The 16,072-nt window shown below is 42.3% G+C and overlaps 1 protein-coding gene across 1 annotated transcript; it reads left to right on the top strand.

Annotated features, from left to right (window-relative positions):
* Positions 1–1,316: 1,316 nt before the first annotated feature.
* On the top strand, positions 1,317–15,645 carry LOC131538435 (GTPase IMAP family member 9-like). Its single transcript, XM_058772306.1, has 2 exons — positions 1,317–1,488; positions 13,636–15,645. Exons 1-2 carry the CDS (start codon positions 1,476–1,478, stop codon positions 14,844–14,846), a joined length of 1,224 nt encoding a protein of 407 aa, XP_058628289.1. The 5' UTR covers positions 1,317–1,475; the 3' UTR covers positions 14,847–15,645.
* Positions 15,646–16,072: the final 427 nt, after the last annotated feature.

The following is a 16,072-nucleotide window of genomic DNA, read 5'->3' as shown; positions in this document are numbered from 1 at the left end:
TTTCTTTGCTGGACAAGATGTACTGTTATGATGTTCGCATGCATCACCTTCCCTATCTTTTCTGTTGATCTCCGCTGTTTGCGGCAGAGTTGGGCCGCTGACGGTGTTTTCTGTTGCTTCATTTGAAGAGGTCTCGATCTCAGGGACTCTTTTCCTCGTGAAAAAAATCATAAATGGTACTTTTTGACTTCGGCCTGCTCATATTCAGCATAAAATAAATTTAAACCTGGCTACTTGTATAACTCTACTAAAGCCTTTGCACTTTGCATCATCGCAGTGGGGAGAAGAAAATGGCTGGGTCAACGACTTAGCGCTACGTTAAAAAGTGTGATGTGATGTACGTGGGTCAGGTGACGAAGATCTAGTATTTATTTTGCGTTTATTTTAATGTTGTTTTTAAGTGTGTTTCTATTCAAAGTTATCATCATTGTTGTTGTTGTTATTGTTTTATTATTATTAAAATTGCATTAATTAATTTTATAACATTTTCCTTAAATCACCCCGCGACCCATTTGACCCAGGGTTTGAAAACCTCTGCACTATACCATTCAAAAGCTTGGAGTCAGTATTTTTTTGGGGGGGGGGAAAGAAATGATAGAAAATAATACTTTTATTTAGCAAGGATGCTTTAAATTGATCAAAAGTGATGATAAAGACATTTATAATGTTACAAAAGATTCTATTTCAGATAAATGCTGTTCTTCTGAACTTTCTATTCATCAAAGAAAACAGAAAAAATTCTACTCGGCTGTTTTCAACATAATAATAATAATAATAATAATAATAATAAATGTTTTTGAGCAGCAAATCAGAATGTTAGTATGATTTCTGAAGGATCATGTGACTCTGAAGACTGGAGTAATGGTGCTGAAAAATCAGCTTTAAAATCACAGGAATAAATTAAATTTTAAAATATATTCAAATAGAAAGCAGTTATTTTAAATAGTAAAAATGTTTCACAGTATTACTGCTTTTGCTGTATTTTGGATCAAATAAATGCTGGCTTGGTGAGCTGAATTGAACTCTTTGACTGGTAGTGTATGTTTCTGTGTGCGTAGCACGATCTCCTATCTCCAATCTCCCTCTCTCTCTCTCTCTCTCTCTCTCTCTCTGTGTGTGTGTACGCAAATGAAGTCTGTGTGCGTCAATGAAAGCAGCACATTAATACAGAGCGGTGATTAACTCACTTGGAACTACCTGTGCATTAAACGGTTTTAATGCATACCTGCCAGCCAATCAGAATCAAGCATTCAGACAGACCATAGTATAAATGCAGTATATGGCAGGAAGAGGTTTCACTTCAGAGTAGAGTTTCTGTCTGCTTTCTCAGAGTCTCTATTCGTGCTTTTTTTGTTTGTTTCTTTAAAGGAAACCTCTGCTTCAAATAATAGGCTAATTATTTGATTGTTTGTTTCATTAATTTACAGTCTGCTGAGAATTATTAATCACTTCCGAAGAAACCTAGCAGAAATAAAATGAGTAATAACGGTGAGTAGTTTTACACAACATAAAAGTGTCTGTTGTGGTGCAAATCTGTTTAAGTAATTTAAATAATTGGATTCTTTGGTAACACTTTATAATAACTTTCATTAATAAATCAATAACAAACATTTAATGCTGAAAATATTGTTTGTTAATATATGTATTCAAATAGCTACAAGTATCCAATAAAGAACTTGTTCAATAAATTAATTTGTAAACATTTACATTACATAATGATTAACAGATAATTCGTTCATGTAAATTAAAATGCTTACAAATGTTATTAAACTTTCAATTCAAATATGATCATGCACGTTTTAAATGTGTACAAATGATTTTAAAATATGCTATATTTTAATTAACAGCTTATTTATTAAAGTGCATTTGATTGCTTACAAATCCCATTAAACAATTTAAACTGATTAAAATGATTTATATTTCATCTGATGCACTTTGTTACATTTGCAAATGTTGCAAAAGTTAATAATTTTAAGCACTTCACACACTGTTCATATTGAGATGATTAATTCACTCATAATCACAGTCTGTAAAGGAATTTTTTCCTTGTTTTAATTTTTAATTTATTTATTTTTAAATTTTTGTGGTGTCTATGTAGACTTATACTGCTAACACACCTTTACAAATAATTTACTAATTATTTTCCCATGTTTTTGCAGTACTCAATCTAAAGTTGAAGCTATTCATTATCTGTGAATGTTTGTAAACATTTACTAGTAAACATTTAGTTCATGTATGGGAATTGAACTTTTAGCTATTGTAACAAATTATGAGTAAAGGGTGATACGTGTATTTATATTCTTGATAAAGACAAAAACAACCAACCACACATAATAGTAATTGTGGTGTTATCGAGTTAATCATTATCTCATATTTGTAGCAGCTTGAATATATATTAATTTATGATCTGAATTTGTTGATTTATTAGTGAAAATTATAATGTGTGGATTTTTTAAAAAGTGCATGACCATATATAAACTTAATGTTTAATAACATTTGTAAGCATTTTAATTTACATAATGATTAACAAATCATAAGTTCATGTAATGTTCAATTAGTAAAGTTCATTAGTAAACATTTACAAGCACATTATCTCAGATTTGAATTATCTAATGATCTGTTAATTGTTTGTTAATTATGCATCTATTTTTTTATTAAAAACTTTATGAAATAGTTAACTCTACGCCAAGTGAAGGGAATCATTGGTTTTTTGCTTCACATTTCACACTGCTCATAATTTACCAGGGTTAACAATTAATCATGGGTATCCATAAACTGACATTTCATACTGTACATTCCTAAACCCTGGGTTAACGTTCTTATTTGCATATTTATGTTATCAGTGTCATTGACTGGATCGGATCAAAAAAGTTAATCAAAGTTGTCCTAAGACAAGAACGGGTATTGTTTTGGTTTTAGGACAACTTTGATGAATGGTTTTGATCCACTTCAAATGTTGACTAGTGTATATAGAAAGAATAAACCAGTTTTGTAAACTCATTGATTTAGCTTAAGCACTTAAATATATAATCTGCATGCACAATAAACCATAGTAAACTTCAGGTTTTTCCATGTTCTAATTAAAATGTAGGTTTATTTAATAAATGTACTAATAAGCATATTTCCAGTATGTTTTGTTTATTAAAAAAAATTGCATTGCGCATCAGGCGCTGTCAAGTCCTCGGTGATACACACGCATGTGCATATTGTCAGCAGCTCACTCGTCAGAATATTTGGTAATCCTCTGCAAACTTTTGACAGTTGGTTGAACAGGCTCATTCGGTTCTTTTTGAGTCAAACGTGCTACTTCAGCTGTGTGTCTTGCATCATCAGCCTGGATCTAAAGTTTGATTCAGTTCGATTTGTGAACTGACTCGACCGGTTACTTCCTGAGATCTGGCTCACAAGAACGATGCATTCAAGAATTGGGCATCACTAGCACATACTCACACATACTCATTACAATGGAGAGTAAGAACTCTTAGATAGCAAAATTTGTCTGGCCCACCTCTGGACCACAACTTGCTTAATTTCTGGCCCAGTTCCGGCTGGGTCCCCGGCCCAAAACTGGCCCACACACTGAAAACCGACTCAAACAATCTCCTCTGGCCCGCATACCGTAGAGTGACTTCTATTATTTTATGTGGCCCACGTCTGGCCCAGACACTTTAAACCAGATCTGGCTGAGACTCGGCTTGGTCCCGGGCCAAATGTGGCCCAGAAACTGCTAAATGTAATTCAGCAGTGAAACACAAATACAACCATTTAAAAACATTAAAAAGGCTTTAATTATAAAATTACCAAATACTTTAATATAAATATATATTAACAATGAACAAATGCACTACAATATAAACATTAACACACTTATTAAACCACAAAGTAACAAGTAAATTGTATATTACATATTTTACATATATTATATATATGAAGAGTTAATTTGCAGATAACTCAACACAAGCAAAATAATCTGCCAATGGGGTAAGAAAAATAATCTTATTTCAAACAGAAAACAAGATTATTTTTCTTACCCCATTGGCATATTATTTTGCTTGTTTCAAGCAAAAACTCACTTAATTTTGACTTGTTTTTTTCTGAAAACAAGACAACAATTTTTACTTGTCTAGAAAATCCTTCTTGATTTAAGAATTTTGTAGGGTCAGAACGAGTCAGACAAACTAAGATTCGATCAGAACATCGAAACATGAGGAGCTGAAATTCCAGAGAGGCCCCAAGAAAACAGGACAACGACATAAATCAGATTCCTAGCTCCGACCTCTGAAGGAAGCCTAACCAACAAGCCTCTTCCAGAACAGCTTGCACTTATTGATAAGTACAATGCCGGAAGGAGATTGTCAAATTTGGGACAAGTAATCAAGACTGATGGTCAAAGAGATGGCCATCACATGCGTTCCACGCTGGAAATCACGAGCTTCCTTAGATTGACTTTTCCCCCACACATAGAAGACAAAGACTGAGACTGAAATTCTTTAGGAGACCTTTTAACCTCTCTCTGGTCTTCACCGAACATGTCCCTATGTCCTACATAGAACTACACAGAGACTTTCTTTTTCATATGCATATAAAATCATCCTAAAAGGACATTTCTAGGCATAACACTATATTATGTATGTAACCCACTGTAACAAAGTTCGGAAGAAGGAAGGAAGAAGTCGGAGTCGGCGTAACTGAGGCTCGGGAAAATTTATTACGTGTTCACAAAAATAAATGTTGTGCACTCCGGCACTTTCAAATCATATAAGTTCACAGCACTTTGGTGAGTCTCTGCTCAGTCATGGTCCTTTCCCTCCCGAGTCCTCAGTCTGGTCCCTCTCTGCCACCGTCTGTCCTACGGTGGCTTTTGAATCTCTCCACGCCAATCACTAGAACGAGACACAGGTGAATGTCATCTTGTACTTGACCCACTTACTCACCGCTCGTTCTCCAGTCTCTCTCTCCCGCTGCAGATCCTGCTAACCACGCCCGCCACATACCCCCACCGCCCGACTCAGGCCGGAAGCCCTCCGCCTGCAGCCCCCATTCCTGGAGAGGAAGTCCGCTACAGCCATCTGAGCCCCCGGCCTGTGGATCACCTTGAACTTAAAGGGCTGGAGGGCCAGATACCAACGGGTGATCCGCGCATTGGTATCTTTCATGCGGTGGAGCCACTGCAGGGGTGCGTGGTCCGAACAGAGAGTGAACTCCCGTCCCAGGAGATAATAGCGGAGGGTGAGAACAGCCCACCGGATCGCTAAACACTCCTTCTCAATGGTGCTGTACATCGTCTCTCTCTTAGAGAGCTTGCGACTGATGTACAGCACCGGCCGTTCTTCACCCTCTACCTCCTGGGCCAGGACGGCCCCAAGCCCCCTGTCCGACGCATCTGTCTGCAGCAAGAAGGGGAGAGAAAAGTCAGGAGAGTGCAGAAGCGGCCCGCCACACAGAGCAGCCTTTACCTGGGTGAAAGCCTGCTGGCACAGCTCCGTCCACTGGACCGGATCTGGCGCTCCCTTTTTAGTGAGGTCAGTCAGCGGGCTGGTGAGGTCCGAATAATTAGGTACAAACCTTCTGTAATATCCCGCCAGCCCCAGGAACTGCCTCACCTCCTTTTTGGTCTTGGGTCTCGGGCAGGTCGCAACCGCTGCGGTCTTATTAATTTGGGGACGCACCTGCCCGTGGCCCAAGTGGAAGCCCAGATACCTGACCTCCACACGCCCAACCGCACACTTCTTCGGGTTAGCCGTCAGTCCGGCCCCCCTCAGCGCACTCAGTACGGCTCGCAAATGCCCCATATGCCGCTGCCAGTCGTTACTATAGATGATAATGTCATCCAGATATGCAGCGGCATATGCTGCATGCGACGCAGAATTTTATCCATGAGGCGCTGAAGCGTGGCGGCGCGAATAACCCAAACGGAAGCGTAACGAATTGGTGTAATCCGAACGGCGTTGTGAAGGCTGTTTTTTCTTTGGATAAAGGTGATAAGGGGATCTGCCAATATCCTTTAGTTAAATCCAGTGTCGAATAAAATCGAGCTGTACCTAGCCGATCAAGCAGTTCGTCGATTCGCGGCATTGGATATGCGTCGAACTTCGACACAGCATTCACCTTGCGATAATCCACACAGAATCGTACAGAGCCGTCCGTTTTAGGTACCAAAACTATCGGGCTCGCCCAATCGCTGTGGGATTCCTCTATTACTCCCATCTCTAGCATTGCCTCTAATTCTGTCTGAACTACCTTTTTTTTGTGTTCCGGTAAACGATATGGCCGGCTGCGAACCACCACGCCCGGCTCGGTCTCTATGTGGTGCTGTATGAGATTAGTTCGCCCCGGCAGGGCCGAGAACACATCCGCAAACGCGCCTGTAGTTTAGCTACATCAGTGAGCTGCGAGGCCGAGAGGTGGTCACCGCCAGGGGCCAGAGCTAGAGATTGTGGCTTGGTGCTTACCTCTGGCCCTAGATCCTCCTCTCCGCTCACTGCCGTCGCTAGCATCACTGACTCCGCCTCATTCCACTTTTGAGGAGGTTGAGGTGGTAAATCTGGTGTGCTCCGTTCCTGTCGGCACGAATGACCTCATAATTAAGATCCCCAATTAGCCGTGTGACCTCAAAGGGTCCTTGCCACTTGGCGAGTAATTTAGAGCTAGACGAGGAAGCAATACAAGTACTTTCTCTCGGTGCAAATTTACGTAGCCTGGTCCCCTGGTTGTACAGCCGGCTCTGCCGGTCCTGAGCCTGTAACAAATTCTCCATGGACAGCCGCCCCAAAGTGTGGAGTTTTGTTCGCAGGTCCAGCACATATTGAATTTCGTTTCGGCTATCAGAAGGCCCGTCCTCCCAAGTTTCTCTCAGGACGTCCAGCACCCCGCGGGGCTGACGCCCAAAAAGAAGCTCGAAGGGGGAAAACCCCGTGGAGGCTTGCGGGACCTCCCGCACAGCGAACAAGAGGGGTTCCAGCCACCTGTCCCAATTTTTGGCGTCTTCATGGACGAACTTCCGAATCATGGTTTTCAATGTGCGGTTAAATCGTTCCACCAGTCCGTCCGTTTGTGGGTGATAGACGCTGGTGCGAATCGATTTAATGCCCAATAATTCGTACAGTTCGCGTAACGTACGTGACATAAACGCCGTGCCTTGATCAGTGAGAATCTCCTTCGGGATTCCCACTCGGGAGATTAATGAAAACAGTGCGTTCGCCACACTTTTCGCTGAAATGTTGCGAAGCGCCACTGCTTCAGGGTATCGGGTTGCATAGTCCACCAAAACTAATGCAAAGCGATGCCCGCGTGCTGATCGTTCTAATGGCCCGATGAGGTCCATACCAATTCTCTCGAAGGGGGCCTGCATTAGAGGAAGAGGGCGCAACGGCGCTTTTGGGGAGGCCGGTGGATTCACCAACTGACATTCACGACAAGCCGCGCACCACCTGCGCACATTCTCGTGAATGCCCGGCCAAAAAAATCGGGCCATGAGACGATTCAGTGTCGCTGCCTGCCCTAAATGTCCCGCCATCGGATTACAATGAGCCGTCTGGAATAGCATTTCCCGGCGGCTTTTTGGAACTAACAACTGGGTTGTAACCTCCTTTGACTGAGTGTCTTGTGTCACTCGGTACAACCGATCCTTTAACACAGCAAAATAGGGATAGGAGAGTGGGCGGGCAGGTTGGAGGTGCTGACCGTCGATGGTCTGGACTTGTTCAAATGCCCATTTTAGGGACTCATCCTGGGACTGTTCCAGGGAAAATCATCGCGTTCAGAGAGGATTAGCCTCTCATTCGCGCTCCGTTCCACCGGCTCAGTATCCCGCAGCCCCGGCTCAGCCACTCCCACCTGCGCGTCCACTCCATTCTCCAGCTGCCTCTCTCCACAAGAGACATCCGCACCTAAACACCCCAATACTTGACTAAAAGCTGGCCAATTTGTCCCCAAAATCAGCGGATGTCGGAGGTGCGGGTTAACTGCCACCTCCACACTATGCTTTTGTCCCCGAAATTGAATGAGTGCGGACATTAGAGGGTACTTCACCACATCCCCGTGCACGCACCGAACCGAAACCACGCGGCTTTTATCCAATGCCTCGAGCCGAACCAGGCTTTGGTGGATCGAGGTCTGGTTACAACCGGAATCCACCAAAGCGAGGTAAGTACCCCCCTTAATACTCACAGGTATTTGGTACAGGCCAGCTTGATCGGGGGCAGCCTGTGGGCTGTCCGGGACCCGGATCAGTGCCCCCACCTCCATCACTGGGCACCGGTCCATGAAGTGCCCTGGGTCCCCGCACCGCCAACAGGCGGCCCAGGCCTCCCGCCGCCCTAGTGGCAGGAAGTGGGTCAAGAGATTGGCGTGGAGAGAGTGGAGGAAAAGGTACTGCTGTGGTCCCCGTGCTGGCTAGCCCCGCCCCCCTGGGCAGCACCCTTGTGCCAGCGACGACCTCTGGAGGCAGCCCACCCCTTCCCCGGGGTGGGACCCGAAGAGGAACGCCCGGACGGGACCTGGGAAGTGGGACAGGTCGAGGGGAAACAATAGGGGAAGAGAGAGAGAGAGAGACAGCTGGCAGGGTTTCGCCGACTCCTGGGCACGCCACCATCTGGTCCTCCGCCAATTGGATGGCCAGGTCCAGCGACGTCGGGCGGTGGCACTGGACCCACTCTGCCGTCTTTCTCGGCAGACGGCCGATGAACTGCTCCAGCACCACTCGGTCGAGGATCTGCTCGACGTCGCCTCCCCCGGCCAACAGCCATCTGCGGCAAGCGTCCCGGAGCTGTTGAGCGAGCACGAAGGGCCGGCCACTATCGCCCAGCTCCAGTGACCGAAACCGCTGGCGATGTTGTTCTGGGCTCCGGCCGACCCGCTGGAGGATGGCTCGCTTGAGGTCGGTGAAGACCAGGAGGTTTTGGACGGGCAATTGTTGGGCCGCCACCTGGGCCTCCCCCGACAGCAGAGGTATGAGTCGCACCGGCCATTGGTCTTGTGGCCACCCACATGCCTCGGCCGACTTCTCGAACAAATCGAGGAAAGCTTCTGGGTTGTCCTGTGGCCCCATTTTATTTAGGAGCAGGTGAGAGGGGCCGGCGGCGCTTCTCGAGGTCGGCCCCCCTGCCCGTCCCTCCTGGTCCATCCAGCTCCGGAACAGCTCGCGGTCCTCCTGCTGGGCCTGCAACAGGGAGCGGAAACGGCGTTCTTGATCGTCCCGCATCTCCAGCAGCGCCTGATGGTGTTCTTGGTGGAGGCCCGCGAGCGATTGGATGACTTCCGCAAACGGCGAGCTTGGCGGGGACTGCATGATGGCGGTGGCCGGGCTTCTTCCTTCCCGGGTTTCGGCACCAGTGTAACAAAGTTCGGAAGAAGGAAGGAAGAAGTCGGAGTCGGCGTAACTGAGGCTCGGGAAAATTTATTACGTGTTCACAAAAATAAATGTTGTGCACTCCGGCACTTTCAAATCGTATAAGTTCACAGCACTTTGGTGAGTCTCTGCTCAGTCATGGTCCTTTCCCTCCCGAGTCCTCAGTCTGGTCCTCTCTGCCACCGTCTGTCCCACGGTGGCTTTTGAATCTCCACGCCAATCACTAGAACGAGACACAGGTGAATGTCATCTTGTACTTGACCCACTTACTCACCGCTCGTTCTCCAGTCTCTCTCTCCCGCTGCAGATCCTGCTAACCACGCCCCCCTCGCCACACCCACACATTAGACTATCATGTTTTAAGCACATATTATGTATGTCTTTCTAATAACTACTGAATGACTTTAAGGGTTAGTCGTGTTTGGTATGTATGAGTTTGACAATTCTAGCTTGAAACGTTTATTTCAATTAATTCTGTATCAAATGTACTATATTCTGGTTATAGAAATCATGTCCAAAATTATACTTTACAAGAGCGTGTAAAATTCGGACCATGTGACCAGATAACAAACTGATTTATGATGGAAGGAACAACCCGAGCTAAGATAATAGCCAATCTAATTGGTCAACACACCAGTTGGGAGGTGTTCCAAAAGCAGAGTTTAAAAACTCAGGACACCATCAAATCTCCCCTTCTTCCCTTCTCTCTTACTTCTTCTTCTCGCCACCGCGTTTTGACGCTCTTTGAGCGTGCTCTGGCTACAGGCTAGTTGCTACTTAACACCACGATGAGAAGAAAAACCACCTAGTCTCGTTATATCCTTTCTTTCTTTTATTTTAGTTTATTTTCCGTTGCGAGTTTCGTGTTCTCAGTTTAAGTTTTGCCGCCACGCCTTGTTTCCGAGTTCAACTCGAGCCTGTGACCGTCTCAAAACTTCTACCAGACCAACTCCGCATCTTCTGCCGACTCCCAAGACATCCCTTCAACAACTACTGAACTTCCAGCCAATCAGCACTTGGGAAACCCCTTTTCCCGCAATGAGGACGACGACAGAAGGGAATCCCTGTAACACAAAGGCAACACAAGCAAGTAACCTCCCAGATTCTAACTGAACTGGCGCATTTAATATAAATTTTAGCCTCATTGAGAAACTCAATGCGAGGGTTAATTAAGTGACTGATGGTTGTTCAGGTCTATGCAATAGCACATATTGCTATAAACTTGGGATTTCACATTCTCATTCTCTAAACTCATCCTTTCTCTCTTTCTGCAACGTGTGAATGTGTGAATGCGTGTGTTCATGTTAGATTAGTTTATGTCTTAGGTTTATATAAATAAACTCGTATTTATATTGAAAAGAGAAGTATCTTGTGTTTTGTGCTTACATGTTAATGTCTTAATCTGCCGATCTTGTTACTGTGCTTATTAATAGTGTTTTCACTATATTTTGGATTTTAATATCCAGTGCAGAATTAATGTTATATGGCTCGTTCAGTGAATCGCTGCCGACTCAGTGATCAGCCGCAGAACAGTGATTCTGTTCAAATTCCCTATAAAATCATAAATGATTCCCTTTGAGCTAAATTAAATTATTTATATATTAAACCCTACAATTTCTAGATATTTTGGCTGGAAACAAGAATCTAAGTTAGAAAAGCATTTTTTGCAGTGTGGTCTGTGCATGAGGTTCACAGACCAATGTCCACTGATGGTTTGAGGACAGCTGAACATATAAGTTGTGAACATAGTGGTCACTGAAGGAGGGACAGAGGCAGAGTATGGAGCTACTCCCTTTAAATATCAACCTCTTCCAACTGTTCAGGGAGCTTTAAACAGGCCGGGCGGGGCTAATAGCTTCGGACCTGTAACACCGAGCCCAAAATCACGATGCGTTTCCACCCTCGGGCCAGAAGCTCTGCTGCGCTTCACTAAAACCCACCTTTTACACGCATCTCTGGAACAACGACACACAACCCCATCATTTCACCAACAAAGAGAAGTTATCAGAAAACTAATCAGAAATAAGTCACTGGAATTAGCACGCCCACAAAACAAACATGTTAAAAAAGCGGCCGTTTGTTTGCATGCTTTGTTAAAGATTTAAATCCAAAAGCATCAATGTTTTACAATAATAAGTGATACATTGATCATAATGAATAAATTCATCAAGACTGAAAATTAGTCACACAGAAATAAACTGGTATGAACCGTTATTTCACAAAAGAAAGAGGACACATACCCTACTTATTCAGCCGAGTCTGTTTCTGTTTATTTGTAGTCACAGTATACATCACATTTAAAGAATGATCATTTCTTTATTTTATCCATCAAAAATACGTCCTGAGTAGCGGAGGGAGCTCCCGAACAAAAAACATTATTATATTTTTATGTCATACGTGGAGCTAAAGTCTCGAGATGAGTCTTTTATGACAGATAAAACATGTTACTAAATAAATACACGATTGTGATAGAATATGAGAAGCTGACATCTGATTTCTTCAAGCGGTCGTATTTACCATGTTTACTATGGTAATGGCTAGTGTGCATAGTCTTTTGCATCACTTATAAATATTTCTGCCTTGTATGGTGATCATAATCCACATCGGATCTCAAACAGAAGTTATTTCAAACACTTTTAAAAGTCATTAATGCTGGTGTTATAGCTGTTAACTTTATGAAATGATCCGTGGCGCTGACACTCTCCAGAAGTGGAGAAACTCCGCATTTGTTCATAACCACTCCTCTAGCCCCAGCTGGCCCACTTTGGCCCAAGGTTTTCATCGGGCCAAAAAACCCAGGCTGTTGGCCCTGAGGAAGCACTGACAAGGCATGATCAAGCCCCGGAAGTGACAGTGGAAATGTGTCTATTGATCTTAGGCCTCGTTTACACTGCAGGTCTTGATGCCCAATTCTGATTTGTTGCCTATATCAGATTTTTTTGGCTGTCCGTTTACACATTCTTTCAATTGTGACCCATATCCGATTCATGTGTTTACACTTGCCATACCATCTGAAACATTGCGCATGTGTTGTTGTCATTTAGCGCCTCCACACGTGCTTCCTCCCGAGAATAATGTGACCTGTGCTGATAAAACGAGTTGAAAATTTTTATTTTATTTATATTTTTTATTTTCACATTCTCCATTAAAAGACCTTCAAAATGATGTATGATTTTTTGGAATCGGACAAAAAATTACTGCTACACCCACTTAAAGTCGATATAGAGTCAGCAAGGTTGATTATGAGAAAGATTAAAGTTTTCCTCCAGTTCTTTTCTTATTAATAACTAGGCTACTATATAGCTGTTTTTTATTTTATCTTTCCTATTATAAATAAGAACAGATGCAAAAAAAAAAACAGTAGAAACAAATAATGTACAAATAACCTATCATTTTACATCTAAACAAAAGCATTCATGTAGCCTACGAAAAACAAATGTAAAAACTGTAATGTACTGTAATGCACAAATCATATAAAGTTACACATAAGATGTTTTTCCCCAAGCGTTCACTTAGATCATCTTCAGCCTGAGAAAAAGTTATGGAATTCGAGTCGATTCTTCAAACCGTTCTTGAATGTCCATATGACTCGAAATAAACCAATATCCCTGAGTAAAAGTTACTCCTGTAACTCCAACAGCACTGAAACATGCTGTAGAGACTGAGAGAACCGATGAGCACGAGCAGCTGATATACTGAGCATTCGTGTACTACTGAACGAACGGTACTGCTACAGCGGTTCTCGAGTGCCAGTATTGGGTGCTTTTGCAAAACGTAAATGTAAGAAACTTATCCAAGCTGATAATGACAATGGTTATTACTATTTATTTTAAGTTATGATTACAAATTACTTTATTTTAATGTATTTTCATTTGCCGGGATGATAGAATTGACATCATTACATGGTGACGTAAAAGACGTGACGTTTTTTTGAACCGGTTCATTGAAACAAACTGTCCGGAAGAACCGGACTTCCCATCACTACAATCATTTCCCCTCAATTTCCTCCCAGGTTAGGAACCTTGGTTTCACAGGTTATTCTATTCCAAAACCAAAACAACATTGGTAATACACATAAAACAATAATGACAATACATAAAAACTCAGAGCACATACTGTACAGTAGGAGACAGAACCATAAATATATTCAGTTGAGTCAACCTAAACCCAACAACAGCTTAGCCATAAAACATCATGAAATCAGTCATGTTTAGTGTCATTTGACCTGTACACTGTTAAAGTGCTTTGTTTTATCAGATTTTTCTCTCTCTTTCTTCACTCACCAGGGTCATCTAATTGGAGGATTGTTCTGTTGGGTCAAACTGGAGCAGGAAAAAGTGCAACAGGAAACACAATACTGGGAAGAAACTGTTTTAATAGTGAACATTCCTTAAATTCAGTCACACTCAACTGTAATAATAGAGTCGCAAAGGTGTTTGGCAGAAGCCTTTCAGTAACTGATACTCCAGGACTGTTTGATACATCTTTGACTAAACAAAAGCTGAAAACTGAATTAGAGAAATGTGTTGAGATGTCTGCTCCTGGTCCCCATGCGTTTCTGCTGGTGATCAGACTGGATGTCAGATTTACAAGGGAACAGAAGGACACAGTGAAATGGATTCAGGAGAACTTTGGAAAAGATGCTACATGTTACATCATCATTCTTTTCACACATGTTGATGTACTAAGGGGATCATCATTAGATGATTTTATTAAAAAAAATCCAGATCTACAAGCCTTTACTGAGAGTAACCCATATCACTCCTTTGACAATGACAACAGTCAAAATCGAGATCAAGTTAAAGAGCTGCTAGAGAAGATTGGACAAATGGTGAAGAGAAACAATGGAACACACTACACCAATGAGATGTATAAAAGAGTCCAGAGAAAGATCAAATTAATAAAAGGTGCAAAAATAGGTGGAATGGCATTAGGAACATTAGCATTCATTGCCGCAACAGGAGGAGCGGGTGTAGGATTGGCAGCAGTAGTGGGAGCAGGAGCAGCAGTGGGGGCAGGAGCAGCAGTTGGAGCAGGAGCAGCATTGGGAGCAGGAGCAGGATCAGCAGTTGGAGCAGGAGCAGCAGTGGGAGCAGGAGCAGCACTAGGAGCAGGAACAGGAGCAGCAGTTGGAGCAGGAGCAGGAGCAGCAGTGGGAGCAGGAGCAGCACTAGGAGCAGGAACAGGAGCAGCAGTGGGAGCAGGAGCAGCACTAGGAGCAGGAACAGGAGCAGCAGTTGGAGCAGGAGCAGGAGCAGCAGTGGGAGCAGGAGCAGCACTAGGAGCAGGAACAGGAGCAGCAGTGGGAGGAGCAGCAGCTGGAGGAGCTGCAGCAATGGGTGCAACAGCATTGGCAATGGGAGCAGTAGCAGGAGCAAATGTAACAGACAAGGAAGAAAAAAAAAAAAACAGTAGAGCAGTAGTAGTTTTTAAGCGTAATCAACTGACTGGCTGCCAGCAAGAGAAGCTAAGCCTCTTCAAAAGTAAAGATAACTAAGATGATCAAAGTAACAGTTTTTTTTTTTTATCAATTAACCTAGTAATGTTCATAATTCAAGTACTGATTATAAGGCATACAGACAATTAACTTTTTCTTTAAGATGAGGAATCTAGAAACAAAATCTTCATTTTCAGATGAACAGTATAAGACTTTGTGAATTAAAGCTATAGTTATTATATCATTATTTTCTAACTGTATTCAAGCAGAAGATATCAGTTCAGAATTGAATTTTGTCTGCATAACTGAATCACTATTTTCCTGTTTAACACTGTAAAGCTGATTTGACACAATCTGTATTATATAAAGTGCTATAGAGATTAAGGTGACTTGACTACTGCTCCTCTGAGACAACGTATATTGTGAATGTGCATTGTGGAAAAAAAGTGCTAAACAAAAATGACTTGACATTCCATATTGCATCAGATTCCTCCTGGCATTTATTTTCTAAAATTGACCATGTAACTGCTCATTATATTCAACTTATTACAAGTGTACTAACCAAATTCACAGACAAATGGACATGAAATATTGATTTTCATTGTAGATGTTTTATGCACTTGACCTAAGTTACTATTAGAGGTAATTAGTCATATCAAGTATAGTCATATCAATGGAGCATAACAAGCTAGTGTGAGTAAATGTGATGAAATATGCATTCTGTATTGTTGAAGCATACTAAGCAATGCTAGAGTGACAAAATGTGATTTGTGATTTATGTTTAAAGTTAGTGTCTCAGGGATGCAAATGGAATTATAACATTATTGCTTGTTTTTAATATTGAATAAAGACAATGAATTAATTCATTAAATTTGAATCATTATGTATTAAAGTTCAACCAGGCTAAGCAATTCACAAAGTGTGAATAGCTTTCATGAAAGAAACAGATCAAAACTGGCCCTTGTGCTGTCCCTGACTGGCTTACAAAGTCTTTTGAAAAACTATATATTAAACAGAAAACAATTAGGTTTTGAATAAAGAAGTGCTTAGCTTATGTTTTGAAGTGTCCTTAAGAACTATAGCATGTAATGCATACTCACAATTCACACACATAATATGTCAAATACATTTATAACACTCAGCCCTATTACAGAGGTAACAGAATTAAAAGGGGAATTGTTTTCAGTACTTGTATGCTGAGTGTAAACAATGAAGACGATAAAACAGCAAATATACAATAACAAAAATGTATTTTCAAAAAACAAATGACACTGAACTGAAACGAC

Source organism: Onychostoma macrolepis, chromosome 04, assembly GCF_012432095.1.
Source record: "Onychostoma macrolepis isolate SWU-2019 chromosome 04, ASM1243209v1, whole genome shotgun sequence".
Classification (NCBI taxonomy): Eukaryota; Metazoa; Chordata; class Actinopteri; order Cypriniformes; family Cyprinidae; genus Onychostoma; species Onychostoma macrolepis.
The sequence above is the reverse complement of the archived record's forward strand: the minus strand, read 5'-3'. Positions and strand labels throughout refer to the sequence as shown.